The sequence below is a fragment of the Gracilinanus agilis genome, chromosome 2 (assembly GCF_016433145.1).
Source record: "Gracilinanus agilis isolate LMUSP501 chromosome 2, AgileGrace, whole genome shotgun sequence".
Taxonomy (NCBI): Eukaryota; Metazoa; Chordata; class Mammalia; order Didelphimorphia; family Didelphidae; genus Gracilinanus; species Gracilinanus agilis.
The window spans coordinates 709,074,329-709,088,470 of record NC_058131.1 but is presented as its reverse complement, the minus strand read 5'-3'; the positions used below and the strand labels follow the sequence as shown (position 1 = coordinate 709,088,470).

Sequence of the window (14,142 nt, the reverse complement as noted above, 5' to 3'; positions counted from 1 at the left end):
CTATCTATCTTTCTTTCTTTCTTTCTTTCTTTCTTTCTTTCTTTCTTTCTTTCTTTCTTTCTTTCTTTCTTTCTTTCTATCTTTCCATCTATCCATCTATCTATCTATCTATCTATCTATCTATCTATCTATCTATCTATCTATCCACCTACCCACCTATCTACCTGCAGCTAGGTCGCAGAGTGGATAGAATGCTGGACCTCAAGTCAGGAAGACTCATTTTTCTGAGTTCAAATCTTACCTCAGACACTTGTTGAATGACTCTGGGTTAGTCACTTCACCCCGTTTGCCTCAGTTCCCTCATTTATAAAATGATCGGAAGAAGCAAATGGTAAACCATTCCAGTCTTTGCCAAGAAACCCCCAAATGGAGCCAGTAAGAGTCAGACATGACTGAAAACAACTCGACCACAACATATATAAATATAGAGAGTTTACATATATATTATATATTTATCTCAAACCCAGTAAAACTCAAAGTCAATCAATCAATCCCTTTAGAAACCTTTGTTAAAGGGCTGCACTATGTGCCAGGCACTGTGCTCAGTGCTGGAGATATGAAAAGGGCTAAAGACGGCCCCTGACAGTTAGCACAGTGCCTGGCACATAGTGCAGCCCTCACTAAATGTTTACTGATCAGCTCACGGTGGTCCCTCAAGAGTTCCCTGTCTAATGGTGGAGGGGCAATATAAAAGCTAGGATTCTTATTACTATCTACTTTCCAAGTCTTTAGTGAGGAAAATGAATTACAAGCTCAAGAGCCTGAGAGAAGCATCAATTATTGAGGGTCTTTCAAGCCAAAGGGTTGGGCCCAAGTCCATCCCCTACAAGGCAGAGATGAGGCCGACGAGGCTCTGCCCTTTCCGTAGAGTCCTAGAGCTCACCGCCCTAGCTGGCCCCTCTGGAAGCAGCTGACAAAGGCGAGGAGCTCCGTGATGCAGGCCTCGTGATATTAGATTAGACCCATTTTAAATGGACTGTGCATGAAGTCAGCAGTTTGGGAGATGATGGGAAACATTTTCTTTCATCGGTCATCTGAGAAGCTCGCTTGAAAAAGTATGTGTATGGTCAAAGTTAGGGCTCTTTAATAGAAAACAACAGGTAGCGATGGCAAGATGAAAGGGCTCTGGCTCAGGAGTCAGAAGACATGGGTTCAAATCCTGTCCCAGACAGTCATCTAAGTCTTTGTTTCCTCCAGAATCTGTGAACAGTTTGGTATAATTTTGACTAACTAGAAACTTCTTGCCCTCTTCCAATGATTCTGTATTTTAAATCTTATCTAGTTCTCTCCTCATTCCCCACAATCCTCCCTTATCATTGAGAGGAAAGGATGCTGGATTTGGGGTCAGGGGACCTGCCATCAATTAATTCTTTTTAAACCCTCACCTTCCAACTTAGAATTAATACTGTGTATTAGTTTCAAAGGCAGAAGAGTGGTAAGAGCTAGGCAATAAGGGTTAAGAGACTTGTCCAAGGTCACACAGCTAGGAAGTATCAGAGGCCAAATTTGAATCCAGGACCTCGCATCTCCACCTAGCTGCCCTCGTGCCTATCATTTTTCTAAAGACCTGGATAAACAGCAGGAAGGCCCAGAGATGAAGCCATCCCTGCACATCAGACAGGAGGGAGGAATCTGGTGGGAGCTGAAAGCCAGGTTGAGTCATTCTCTCCAGCCACTGGATTGAGCTCGTACCTTTGCAGCTGCGTGGGGTGAGGCGCCTTGGTCCAAGAGAAGCAGGGCCACTTTCTGGTTATCATAGTGGGCAGCCACATGCAATGGAGTTAAACCACTCTGAAAACGTGTGCAGAAACAACAACAGACAACCGGGTTAGACAAGTGTCTCAGAGCAGCCAAGCCCTGGTTTCAGGCGAGGACCTTGAACTCAGGGCCGCGAGGAACTCTGATTGAAGAAAGATGAGGTCCCACCAGGGCTGGGCAATGGTGACCCCGGCTTCTGTCCTGGGGAGCTCTCAGCCCTACGTGGTGTTTCATGCCAGTCACGATGGCACTCGTGAATATTAGTAGGTGATTATTTGTGTTGTTTTTTATTAGCATCTGAGCCTGGGGCAGGACAGGCTTCTCCCTTCCCCTTCCTACCTTCCCAGCAGCATCTGGAGATGCGTTTTTCTGAAGCAAGAGATTGGCTACTTCCAGCTTTCCATACTTTGCAGCCACATGGAGGGGGGTGAATCCTTTCTGTGAAAAAGAAAAGTGAGAACGAAGAATATGTAGTAATCAAGACTGGTTTTCAGGAGGAAGTTTGCAGAGACGCAGCAGCTCTTGGCCAAATGAAGTTTGGCCATTCTGTGATTTTAGGGGTAAAAGACTCCAGGGCCTTGGAAGCCTCTTCTGCAAGCAGCTTTGGGGGAACCAGGTAACCAACACAAATCCTCATAGATCTGTGGTGATGAAGGTCTGGAGCAGTGATTCCCAAAGTGGGCGCCACCGCCCCCTGGTGGCTGCTGCAGGGATCCAGGTGGGCAGTGATGGCCACAGGGGCATTTATCTTTCCTATTCATTGCTATTAAAATGTAAAAAAAAATTAATTTCCAGGGGGCTAAGTAAGATTTTTTTCTGGAAAGGGGGCGGCAGGCCAAAAAAGTTTGGGCACCCCTGGGCTAGACCTTTGGAAGATGGGTCAGGAATGGAGATGAAGACACATGAGGGCTTTAATAGGCCAGAGGCAACAGGATCCAGCTAAATTTCTTGAGCTGGGGAATGGTATGGTTTGGCTATGCCTCCTCTGGGATTCCTCTCTTCGTCAATCCCATTCCTGTATTATTCCTGTATTACTTTATATTATAGGGCGGTTTGTGTACATACATCATATTTCTTTGGGTCTCAGTTTTCTCATCTGTAAAATGAGGGGGCTGGACGAGATGACTCCTAAGACTCCGTCCACCATAAATCTCTGCTCTTCTGATCATAAACCAGCCTCTTGATCTCCTAGTGCTGATGGAGCTCCATGAGGGCCTCATCCATGTCCTCCACCACAGAGCAGAAGGCTAATAAATGTTCACACAATTGAGTCTTGGGTTGACATGGATGTCACAGGGGCTCTCAGACCAAACCGATGCCATTCCAAGCTTTTATTTGGTGCTTTGAGCTTTACAAAGTTCTTTTCACAAATCCCCTTGTAGCCTGGGAAGCAGATGGTATTATCATCCCCCTAGTAGAGATGAGGACATAGAGGCAGACAGGGACTAAGTGACCTGTCCAGGGTTCCACCGTCAGTGTCGGAGGCCAGATTTGAACCCAGGACCTCCCGTCTCTAGGTGCGATGAATGCATCTGGGGGTTTTGCTAAGCATGGAATGATGGGCACCACCTGATGCCCATGGAGAAAGTACATGGTGTGCTCTCAAAGCTGGGGCTGAAACCAAGGGATGGATGGTTGGCCATATTTAATGCTTGGCCTTAAGAGGACGGGGTTCGCTTCCTGAGCTGACACAGTGTTGCAGAAGCCGCAAGAGGTCAGTCAGTGAGCCCCGTCCTCAGCCTTATGCATTCCAGCCGCGTCAGCCAATCTGTTCAGTCCTTTAGACCGTGCCAGAGAAATCTGCTGACTGAATCTTTTGCACACTCCTGAGTCTCTCCAAAACAACCGACAGATAGCCATCGGAGCCCCTGAGCCGTGACTTGGCAGGGAGACGTTTGATCGGTTTTAATCACAAGATAACACGGAGACACACAGGATGAAAGCCAGCGGGGCCCTGCTCACTACGATTATGGGAGGTGGCGACCCTGCGAGCCGGAAAGTGGCCAATGCCCCGATTGCAGGAAAGGTGGCTTTCCCTGGGACAAAGATCCTTTTCCCAAGACTCCCTTCCTTACCTTTGTTGTTATGGCCAAGGATGCACCGTTGTCCAAAAGAACCGAGGCAACGTCCTCGTGCCCCTCTCGGGCTGAGAGGTGCAGCGGGGTGTACCCAGAGGTGGTGGCCGCGTTCGGAGAGGCTCCTTGTTGCAGAAGCTGCTGGACGATGTCGGCCTTTCCCAGCCGAGCTGAAATGTGGAGCGGCGTCTGGTCATCCTAAACAGCCAAGCAAACGCGAGCAGTGAGTGAAGGCCGAGGCGCCATTTTGAAAAGCTTAGAGGACCGGCGTGCGTAGAGTCAGAAGCCACCCTTCGGCACGCTTAGAGGGAAGATGTCCTTTATTTTCATTTTAGGGTTCAGAAAGGGTAGACGAGATACGAAGAGGATGATCTTAACCCTGGAAATGCTCTGCTAGCTTAAAGAACGTGCTGCCCCCGTGGAAACCCAACCCTTGAGCTGTGCCCTTCAGACCCTCAACAGACAAGCCGTGGGGCGCCTTGGTAAGAGCCCTCAAGCTCTTCATTCAGGTCCTTCTAGGAAGGTTCTAACAGGGCTGCCTTCTAGCTCCAGATGGCTCTAAATTTACACAACTCAAGAGGACGAGTTGCCGGTGAGTTTCCTCTCAAGGCAATCTGGGTTTGGCTATAGTGACCTCCTGCCTGGAAGGGAATTGCCTCAAAATGACCAAGACCCACCCTGACGGGCTTCTAACTCCATTATCTGGGACTTGCCACCTCCCTCCAAGGAAATGGCTGCTGCCACATCTCCATCTGAAAAGCCCCCAGACGGGCCCCACAGATCCAGAAAAGTGAACGTTGGATCCCGCCGCCTTAGAGGTGGCTCATGAAACCAGCTGATTCAGTTAGGGTTCAAACTACCATAGCTCATGGCAGTGGAAGAGCAGCCACGGGGCATGGAGAGGCTGGTGGTCACGGCGTCTAGGTCCTATCCCTGTGCCTGAATCCTGTGAACTACCTTAATGAGGTTCTCCACAGTGATAGGGGAAGGAAGAGTAATTTCCATGCTACATTGGTAGAACAGTTCTGTCTAAGATATCAGGGATTTCCTTGGGGGAATAAGAGGTGAGTTGAATAATTCCACACTTAAGCACACTTAGGGGTGATGAGGCAGACTCTCAGACCACATCTAAAAGTAGGTGAAGGGGGGCAGCTGGGTAGCTCAGTGGACTGAGAGTCAAGCCTAGAGACGGGAGGTCCTAGGTTCAAATCTGACCTCAGACACTTCCCAGCTGTGTGACCCTGGGCAAGTCACTTGACCCCCATTGCCTACCCTTACCACTCTTCCACCAAGGAGCCAATACACAGTATTGACTCCAAGACAGAAGGTGAGAGTTTAAAAAAAAAATAAAAGTAGCTGAAGCTATCTCTGAGAGGCTTGCTAGAACTCAGACCTCTCTGTATATCCTAATGTTAAAAAGAAGCTCTGACCTCACTTGGAGGGATGGAGTCCCAGGCCTAAAACACATCTTTGGAAGACTGTCGTGTATCCAAAAGGAACAAGAGAATGAGGAGGAGGAGGAGGATGGAAACGGGACTTCATAGAGAGCTTTAAGGTGTGTGAAGCCCTTTCCATGTGTTCTCTCATTGGGCTCTCTCTCACCAAACCTATGAGGGGGTTCTCTAATTATCCCCATTTTACGAAAGAGGAAAGCTGAGGTTGAGAGAAGCTGTGCCTTTCTTTGAGGTCACCCACTTAGTAAATGTTTGGGGCACGACTTGAAGGACATTGCGGGCCACATGAACTGAGGTGGAGGTTTGGGGACCCTGTACTTTGCCTGGGTCAGACACATCTATAGTACTGTGTTCAGTTCTGGTCCCGCATGTAGCCAGAGTGTTGCTGGGACGGGGAACTTCCCAAGAACAGCGCTCAGCATGGAGAAAGGTCTAAAGAGCTCTGGGAGGACCCAGCCTAGAGAAGGGAGGTCTTCAAAGGGCACCACAGCTGCCTCCAGAATCTGGAGGGTCTTCAATCATCATCGTAGCATTGTGTTAGACTCGTTGGTTGTCCCCAGAGAACAGAAGTGGGAGTCAGAGGGAAGTTACTGAAAGGCAAATTTAGGTTCAATGTTGGAAAAAAAAACTTCCTGACTCCAAAGTGGCATGGACTGTCCCAGAAGGAACTGGGGTTCTCCCCAATGGAAGTGTCCAAGTCAGGCTGGATGTTACAAAGGAATTCTTACTCGAGTGTGGGTTGGAGCAGATGGCCATGGAGCTCCCTTCTAGCGGTAAGTCTGAGCCAGGTCTACGGAGAGCGAAAGGGGCCTCTCCATCCATCCGTCTCTACCCATCATTCATCAAAGTCTCAACACAAGATGCTTCTTTTCTACAGTGCCCTCGTCTGATCCCACTGAATGGTGGCAGGCCCAGACCTTCCAGAGCCAGTTTCCTTTCTTCCTAATCTCCAATAATCGTTCTTCAAACTCAGTGCCTGAATTCTCCTCCACTTTGCAACATCCTCAGACTTAGACTTTGTTCTCTCTGAATGCAGACTGTTTGCTCTTTTTTTTTTAAACCCTTACCTTCATAGAATCAATAATAAGTATCAGTTCCAAGGCAGAATATGGTAAGGGCCAGGCAATTGGGGTTAAGTGATTTGCCAGGATCACATAGCTAGGAAGTGTCTGAAGCCACATTTGAACCCGGTACCTCCAGTCTCCAGGTCTGGAGCTCTACCCACAGAAGCACCTGGTTGCCCAGGAATGGTTTATTCTTTTTTTTAACCCTTACCTTCCATCTTAGAATCAATACTAGGTACTGGTTCCAAGACAGAAGAGTGGTAAGGGCTAGGCAATGGGGGTCAAGTGACTTGCCCAGGGTCACATAGCTGGGAAGTGTCTGAGGCCAGATTTGAACCCAGGACCTCCTGTCAGTGGGCCTGGCTCTTAATCTACTGCTGTATCCAGAAATGGTTTATTCTAATGGATGGCCTGACTGCCAGTAAGGATCATTGATGCCACCATATTGTCACCTCTTTTCATGTCACTACTCACAGCAAAGGCAGAAATAATTATTATTCAAAATATGGATCCTGTCTCCTCAAGGGCTCTAGAAACCTTGGAGGATGTGAGATTTTTCCTGGGAAATCACAGGTGAATTGATATAATCACACACTTGGCATAGAGGTTGGCACATAGTAGGTACTTATTAAATCTTTGTTGTCTTGACTTTTTAAATCAACTGCCAATGACCTAAGGTGATCCAGACTCCTACTTCTAATCTCTGAACCCTTTGAGTATTTAACTTCTGGAATTAATTACAAATCTCATCACTATTTCAAAATTATCATTCTTTCCTGGGCTCTTGGCTTTTTAACTAACATTTCTTATTTCCTGCATGAGCTCTGTGTCATGGAGTTGGGTGATACACTAACCATTTCTCATTCACTATGTATACGATCTAGTTTTCCAATTACTTTTTAGTGATAACAATGGAAAAAGTCTTGAATTTGGGGTTATAAAATTAGGTACATAATACAAGACGAAAACATGACAGTCCTTCCCAGTTCTCTCAGATAGCTAGAAGGATGGTTTGGGGGCAAATCACTTCAGTTCCTTGGGCTCTATTTATTTACTTTTTTTTAGAGCTATTACTGAAAGAATGTTGTATGGATAGAAGGGTTTTTCTTTCAGGTTTTAACTCCTCTGCCATTTCCTCTAATCTTTCTTTCTTTCTTTCTTTCTTTCTTTCTTTCTTTCTTTCTTTCTTTCTTTCTTTCTTACTTTCTTTCTTTTCTTCCTTCCTTCCTTCCTTCCTTCCTTCCTTCCTTTCTTTCTTCCTTCCTTCCTTCCTTCCTTCCTTCCTTCCTTCCTTCCTTCCTTTTGTCATAGAATTAATAATAGTTCCAAGGCAGAAGAGTGGTAAAAACTAGGCAATTGGGGCTAAATGACTTGCCCAAGGTCATATGGCTAAGAAGCATCTGAGGCCATATTTGAACCCAGGACCTCCCATCTCTAGGCCTGGCTCTCTATCCACCAAGCTATCTAGTTGTCTCAGGAAGCCTTTCTTTCTTTTTTAAAAAAATTAATTAATTTTTTCAGTTGAAAAATTTTATTTAATTAATTGACTTAGAATATTTTTCCATAGTTACACGATTCATGTTCTTTCCCTCCCCTCCTTACTACCACCCCTGTAGCCAATGAGTAATTCCACTGGGTTTTACGTATGCCATTGATCAAGACCTATTTCCACATTATTAATATTTGCATTAGGGTGATCACTTAGAGTCTACATCCCCAATCATATCCCCATTGACCCATCTGGTCAAGCAGTTGTTTTTCTTCTGTGTTTCTACTTTCAGGAAGTCCTTCTTGATTGCCCAAGTTGTTAGTTCTCTCTCCATCCTCAAATAATCATGTGCCTGTCTATTTATATTTTGTGGGTGTATACATACATATATATCTTTATATTATATAGGTGGAGATTTTCCCATTTTTCCCATGTATCTTTAGCACCTAGTGGGCACTTATTAATGCTGTTGGTTTGCACTAGATTTTGCTAGTAGCATTTTGGTACGCTTACCTTTGCTTTAGCTTCTACCTGGGCTCCATTTTGGACCAGATACCTCACAACTTCAGATTGGCCGGCACGGGCTGCCATATGCAGAGCTGTCTCTCCTCTCTAGTCCACAACAGCAAGATTAGATGATTAGCAACAAAGAAATGAAGCAAGGGAAACACATGGGGCCCCTCATTTGGCCCTCTATCTTCTGAATGACTTATTAGCATCTTAGCCTTTAAAAGAAATGCTGATATTCGCCCAGTGATGCTCCAGGGCTATGAATCAAGGGAAATTGTGACCATGAAAGGATTACTATTGCAGGCATTCCAGAGGATAAGGGAGAAATGTGAGGCCATATAAACCCAACAGAGGTGGTGTTAAAGACACTCTATTCAATTAAGCTTCTGCTATGGGTGAAGTGATGCATTAGGGCTTACTGCAGTCAGGGACACATATATCTTGAAAATGACATAATTTGGTCAAGAATATGGTCAATAATGACAAGAATGAGGTTAAACGGATGGCCTGAACATCACCTTGGTATTATTAGCAAAATAGGAAAAGGGGGAGAGAGAGACTTCTAGACTGTTGGGTCGAATTTAAATGGGGAAAAGACAGGAACAAGAATTTTATGATAGGAGAAGAAATGGGTTGTGACCTGCACCATGGAGGGATTGTCCTCTTTGGTGAGATCAAGGATTCATCAGTTTACCAACATTCTTCTTGTATTTACTTTATTGCAGGTGGGAATAAAGTATCCCACTGGACCCTCAGTGCTTTGTGACTTTGTGTAGAATGGCCTTTGGTTGGTTTGACCAGAATCCCTTTCTTTTTGTGCCCCCCCCAAGGAAGGCTCAGTTTCTGGACACCCTACAAATGTGGCACTGTAGTATCTACTAGAACACAGTTATGAAGCATGGATCATGGACCATCCAAGGTCCCTGAAGACCTTCTGGAAATTCTGATCAAATGATGCATGAACACAGTACATGGACAAAACTAATTCCTTTCCTCCATTCTGTTCTGCCCTTCTTTTCTGATACTAGGAAGTCAAGCTAACTCCTGAACTTGGAATTATTCCGAAAGCCAAAATACTCACAGTTCCCCAAGGCATAGCAAACTGGCTTCCCTTTGGGTCTATGTCTTTTAAGTACGCTGTATTATTGACAAAACATCCACTCTTGTGGAAAATAAAATTAGTTCATGATAGGGGAATTCTACTTCATTCAAGTCTTCCTCTAATGTAGGAGTTCTAAATCTGGTGTCGAAGGACTCTGATTTCAAGGGGTTCCCTAAATTGGATGATGTTGGGTCTTTTATTTTGATATAATTTGTTTCCTTTGTAATCCTGTATATTTTAAAACGTGATTCTGAGAAGGGGTCCCCCAGCTTCCCCAGATTGCTCAAGGGGTCCAGGTCACAGGGCAGATTAAGGACTTCTGCTATAGAGCCTCATATCCCAGTACAAAGGCAACTCGGTTTTCAGAGACTATTCTAAGTAACACAAGCTTGAGCAGGTCCTACCAAGTTAGAAAGGTTTTAGTCTTAACTAAATATATATAAATATATAAATATAAAACTAAATAAACCCTTAGGTCTAGCAAAGAATGATAAGTCTGGTGTGCAAAGACCAGTTTAGCTAAGTTCAGAGAGGCATAACAGCAGAAGATTGACCATTAGGATAACTTTTTGGGACCATATAAACCTTTGAAGACTGATTAATAAGGCACAGAAATGGTCAAATCTGCATCAATGGAGATAAGACCCAGGCTAACCAAAATATGTATATTCAAAGTACCAAATGAAGGAATTGAAGTTTTGTGAATTTGCCATATAATAATATTGCTAATGTTTATATAGTACTTCTAGCATATCAGACACTGTGCTAAGTGCTTTACAATTTTGTCTCATTTGATCCTTTCGACAACCTCATGATTATTGTTATTATCCCTATTTTAAAGATAAGGAAACTGAGGCAAACAGAGGCTAAATGACTTGTTCGGGGTTACACAGTTAGTACGTGTCTGAATTGGAAGACATCTCTCCCAACCCCCTTGTTTTATAGATGAGAAAGCAGAGCCCAGAGTGACTTATTTGCCAAAGGTTGGCACAGTGCCTGGCATACAGCAAGCACTTAATAACTCTTTGTTGATTGATTGATTCTAAGTTATCTGTCCCTTTCAGCAATAAATGAGCTCTTATATAATTCCCCATCATTTCAGAATTGCTTAAAGAAGATGACTACTCTGGGTGACAACATGAATATGAGAAGATGGAAGGAAGGATGATGTTACATGCTTCATTTTTTCTCTTGGTGCCCAGCTTGACAGGCATTCCATCCAGGAGCAGCACACCTGATGAATGTATTATGTTTATGTCTGGGATGGCTGCTGCAGTCTGTTGGCATGGATAGACCTTGCCTGGAATGGCCAAGAAGTCACAGGCATTCCAGAGATGTGATCATTGGACACATTGTCCAATGACTGGACAATCAGTAAAAAGAATAAAATAAAACAAGAAGAGCTTACTCATATATGTGACTTGTTCATAATTAGAAAACAAGGAAATTAAAGCTTCCTTAGTTAGTTTCTTAAAGTTTCCCAATTGGAAGTACACAACCCAACTTCTCTTTGATCAAATGAATGCAGTACAGTGCCTGGCACACAGTAGGTGGTTTATTAAATCCCAGTTTCTTTCCCTTCCCCTCTTTGGCATACCAAGTACTTACCACGTTAGTTGTGTTTGGCGATGCTCCGTGATGCATGAGCTGAGATACGATATTTGCGTGCCCCATGAAAGCAGCCACATGGATTGGGGTGAGGCCCGACTGGGAGACAACAAGGAGGAAAATGGCAGGTTACCAGTTGTCTATATCAGGATAGGGATTTGATTAAAAAAAAAGTTTGGTGAAGTGGTCATGATAAGAGTTGAGGAATGGTATTTGCTATGTTGGCCAGCTCAAAAATTAATTCTTATTCCACAGGAGACACTAGGATTCTTTCTACAAGATAACTCCTAACTATAACAACAATGACAAAATTATGACAATAATAATACAAGGTGCTTATTTTACTAAGCATTTTCCTCACCACCATCCTATTAAAGCTCAACATCCATTTTCTGGATGAGCAAACTGAGGCCTCAAAAGTTTAAGTGACACATCCACATTCATACTATAGGTTAGCATCAGAGTCAGGATTTGAACTTATATCTTATTGATTCCCTGAGCACTGTTCTGCTCCACACTATAGCACTATAGCCCTTTATTGTATTTTGTAGTGTGTGTGTGTGTGTGTGTGTGTGTGTGTGTGTGCTGCCTGCCCTCAGGCCAATCAATCAAAAACAATTTCTCAAACACCTCTGGATGCCAGCCCTAGTGAGGGGCGGGAGAGGCCCTGGCCTCAATAAATTTCCAGTTTACTTGGGAGGAAACATGATTACAAATAAGTTAATGTAGATTTAAATCAAACGAATTATTTTAAAAAACAAGTAAGGCTTAATAATAGTAATTATAATAATAATAACAACAACTGACTTATAAATCTTATCTTATCTTCTTTGATCTCAGAGGTAGGTGCTATTATTATCCCCATTTTACAGATGGGAAAGCTGAGGCTCAGAGAGGTGGCAACTTGCCTAGGGTCATACAGTTATTAAATGATCTAGGCAGGGCTTGAACCAGAGCTTATAGCTACTATCCTTCCTTCTAAATGCCATGGGGATCACTCTTGGGTGTTGTGGGGATCACTTTGTTCAAGCTTCTCTTTTAGACAACTGGAATGATGTGCCCGGGTCAGCTAGGTGACTCAGTGGGTAGTGTGCCAAGCCTAGAATCAGGAAGACTTGAGTTCAAATCCAGTCTCAGATGTTTCCTCGCTGTGTGACTGTGGACAAGTTACTTCACTGTTGGCCTCAGTTTCCTCATCTGAAAAAAGGCACTGGAGAAGGAAATTCCAAATGACTCCAATATCTCTGCCAAGAAAACCCTAAATCGGGTCACGAAGAGTCAGACATGCCTAAAGTGACTGAACTAAGTCCCAAGTCACCCTGCAAGGATGTGGACAGGTCAGAGCTGACATTCAGACCCCAGGCTTCTCTTTTCAAATCAGACCGAGTCCTATTTCCACTCCTCCACAGCTTTCCCATTTTGGGGATGCCGAGATGGAGAGCGTGATTCAGGCCAAGCAAGACTCTCCCCTTTAAGAGTATTTATGACACACAAACTACCCCCCTGTAAGGGGGAACTGGTTCAGTTTTAATATCTTATTTTGAGTGTTGTCTTTTGTTTTTGTGTCGTCCTCATTTCGGAGGGTTCCTGCCTCCTTAGCCAGGAAAGCCCTTCTAATAAAGGATAAGCAAAGGGAGGAATCCCTCCCCCAAATCAATCCCTACATTAATGGCTTCTGAAAGCATCTGCAGCCACAGCCCCCAGCTCTGCAAAGAAGGGGAAGGAGCTGCATCTCCTCTCCCAGAAGAGCTAATTTAATTCCATGTGGGAGAACTGCTGCAAGAACAGATTTTAAGAGGATTCCGCATGGGAGAATCATCATGCAGAGAGAGGGAGAAAGAAGGGAAGCTCCTTCTTTTCTGTGGCCCAGACCTAGATAAAGATGACTTCAAAGCTGATGTGAGGAGCGGATGAGAAAAGCAGAGATTTGGATTGGAGCAGCTTTTTTTTTAACCCTTACTTTCTGCTTAGCATTGATACTAAGTATAGGTTCCAAGACAGAAGAGCGGTAACGGCTAGGCAATCGGGGTTAAGTGACTTGCCCAGGGTCACACAACTAGGAAGTGTCTGAGGCCAGATTTGAATCCAGGATCTCCCATCTCTGAGTCTGGTGCTCTAGACACTGAGCAACCTAGCTTCTTATAGCAGCTTTTAACTTTTTCTTTCAAATGGTGTGACACCAAGATGAATACAGTTATCATGGCGAAGGTCTGGCCCTATCTGCACTCTCCTGTGGATCTGTCCAGCACTCATCACGGTGAAGACCTTCCACATGGTCCTCCCTTTCTGGGAACTTCACTCTGCTGCCTCTTAGGGGGAGCCCCTCTGGCACATTCAGGGCATCCTCTGGACCTGTAACCTACATTCACAGAGTTAGGCTACCGTGAGGATCAAATGGGATTATATCTATAAAATGCTTAGCACAGAATCCGGCACATAGTAGGTGTTGTAGAAATGCTTCTGCCCTTCCCTTCCCTCCCTTCTCCTTGGGAATTGTCTCTAGGGAGGGAGGGAGAGAGAGAGACAGAGAGAGACACAGAGAGAGAGAGAGACACAGAGACAGAGACAGAGAGAGCTCAAAAGAGCTAATTTAATTCAATGTGGGAGAACTGCTGGAAGACACAGAAACAGATAGACAGACAGACAGACAGAAAGAGAGGGAAAGAGACAGAGAGAGCCCAAAAGAATTCATTTAATTCAATGTGGGAGAACTGCTGAGAGAGAGAGACAGAGACAGAGACAGACAGAGACAGAGACAGAGAGAGCCAAAAAGAGTTCATTTAATTCAACGTGGGAGAACTGCTGAGAGAAAGAGAGAGAGAAAGAGACAGAGAGACAAAGATAGAGACAGAGACAGCCCAAAAGAGTTCATTTAATTCAATGTGGGAGAACTGCTGGAAGAGAGAGAGATGGAGAGAGACACACGCACAAACAGAAAGAGAGAAAGAGAGAGAGAGAGAAGCAGAGACAGAGAAAGAGAGAGAGGGGGAGAGACAGAGGGAGAGAGGGAGAGAGGGGGGGAGGGAGAGAGAGCAACAGAGAGACAGAGACAGAGAGAAACAGACACAGAGAGAGACAGAGA

At 44.7% G+C, this 14,142-nt stretch overlaps 1 protein-coding gene across 1 annotated transcript in view; it reads right to left on the bottom strand.

Annotated features, from left to right (window-relative positions):
- Nucleotides 1-563: 563 nt before the first annotated feature.
- The window catches only part of LOC123234424 (ankyrin-3-like), a 69,813-nt gene continuing 56,234 nt past the window's right edge, over nucleotides 564-14,142 (bottom strand). The window contains exons 10-15 of the mRNA XM_044660325.1: nucleotides 11,061-11,159; nucleotides 8,354-8,452; nucleotides 3,834-4,031; nucleotides 2,098-2,196; nucleotides 1,693-1,791; nucleotides 564-1,200 (exon numbers count right to left, since the gene is read on the bottom strand). Of these exons, the coding sequence (XP_044516260.1) occupies nucleotides 1,177-1,200; nucleotides 1,693-1,791; nucleotides 2,098-2,196; nucleotides 3,834-4,031; nucleotides 8,354-8,452; nucleotides 11,061-11,159 (618 nt within the window). The 3' untranslated portion in view covers nucleotides 564-1,176. The remainder of the gene's footprint in view (nucleotides 1,201-1,692; nucleotides 1,792-2,097; nucleotides 2,197-3,833; nucleotides 4,032-8,353; nucleotides 8,453-11,060; nucleotides 11,160-14,142) is intronic.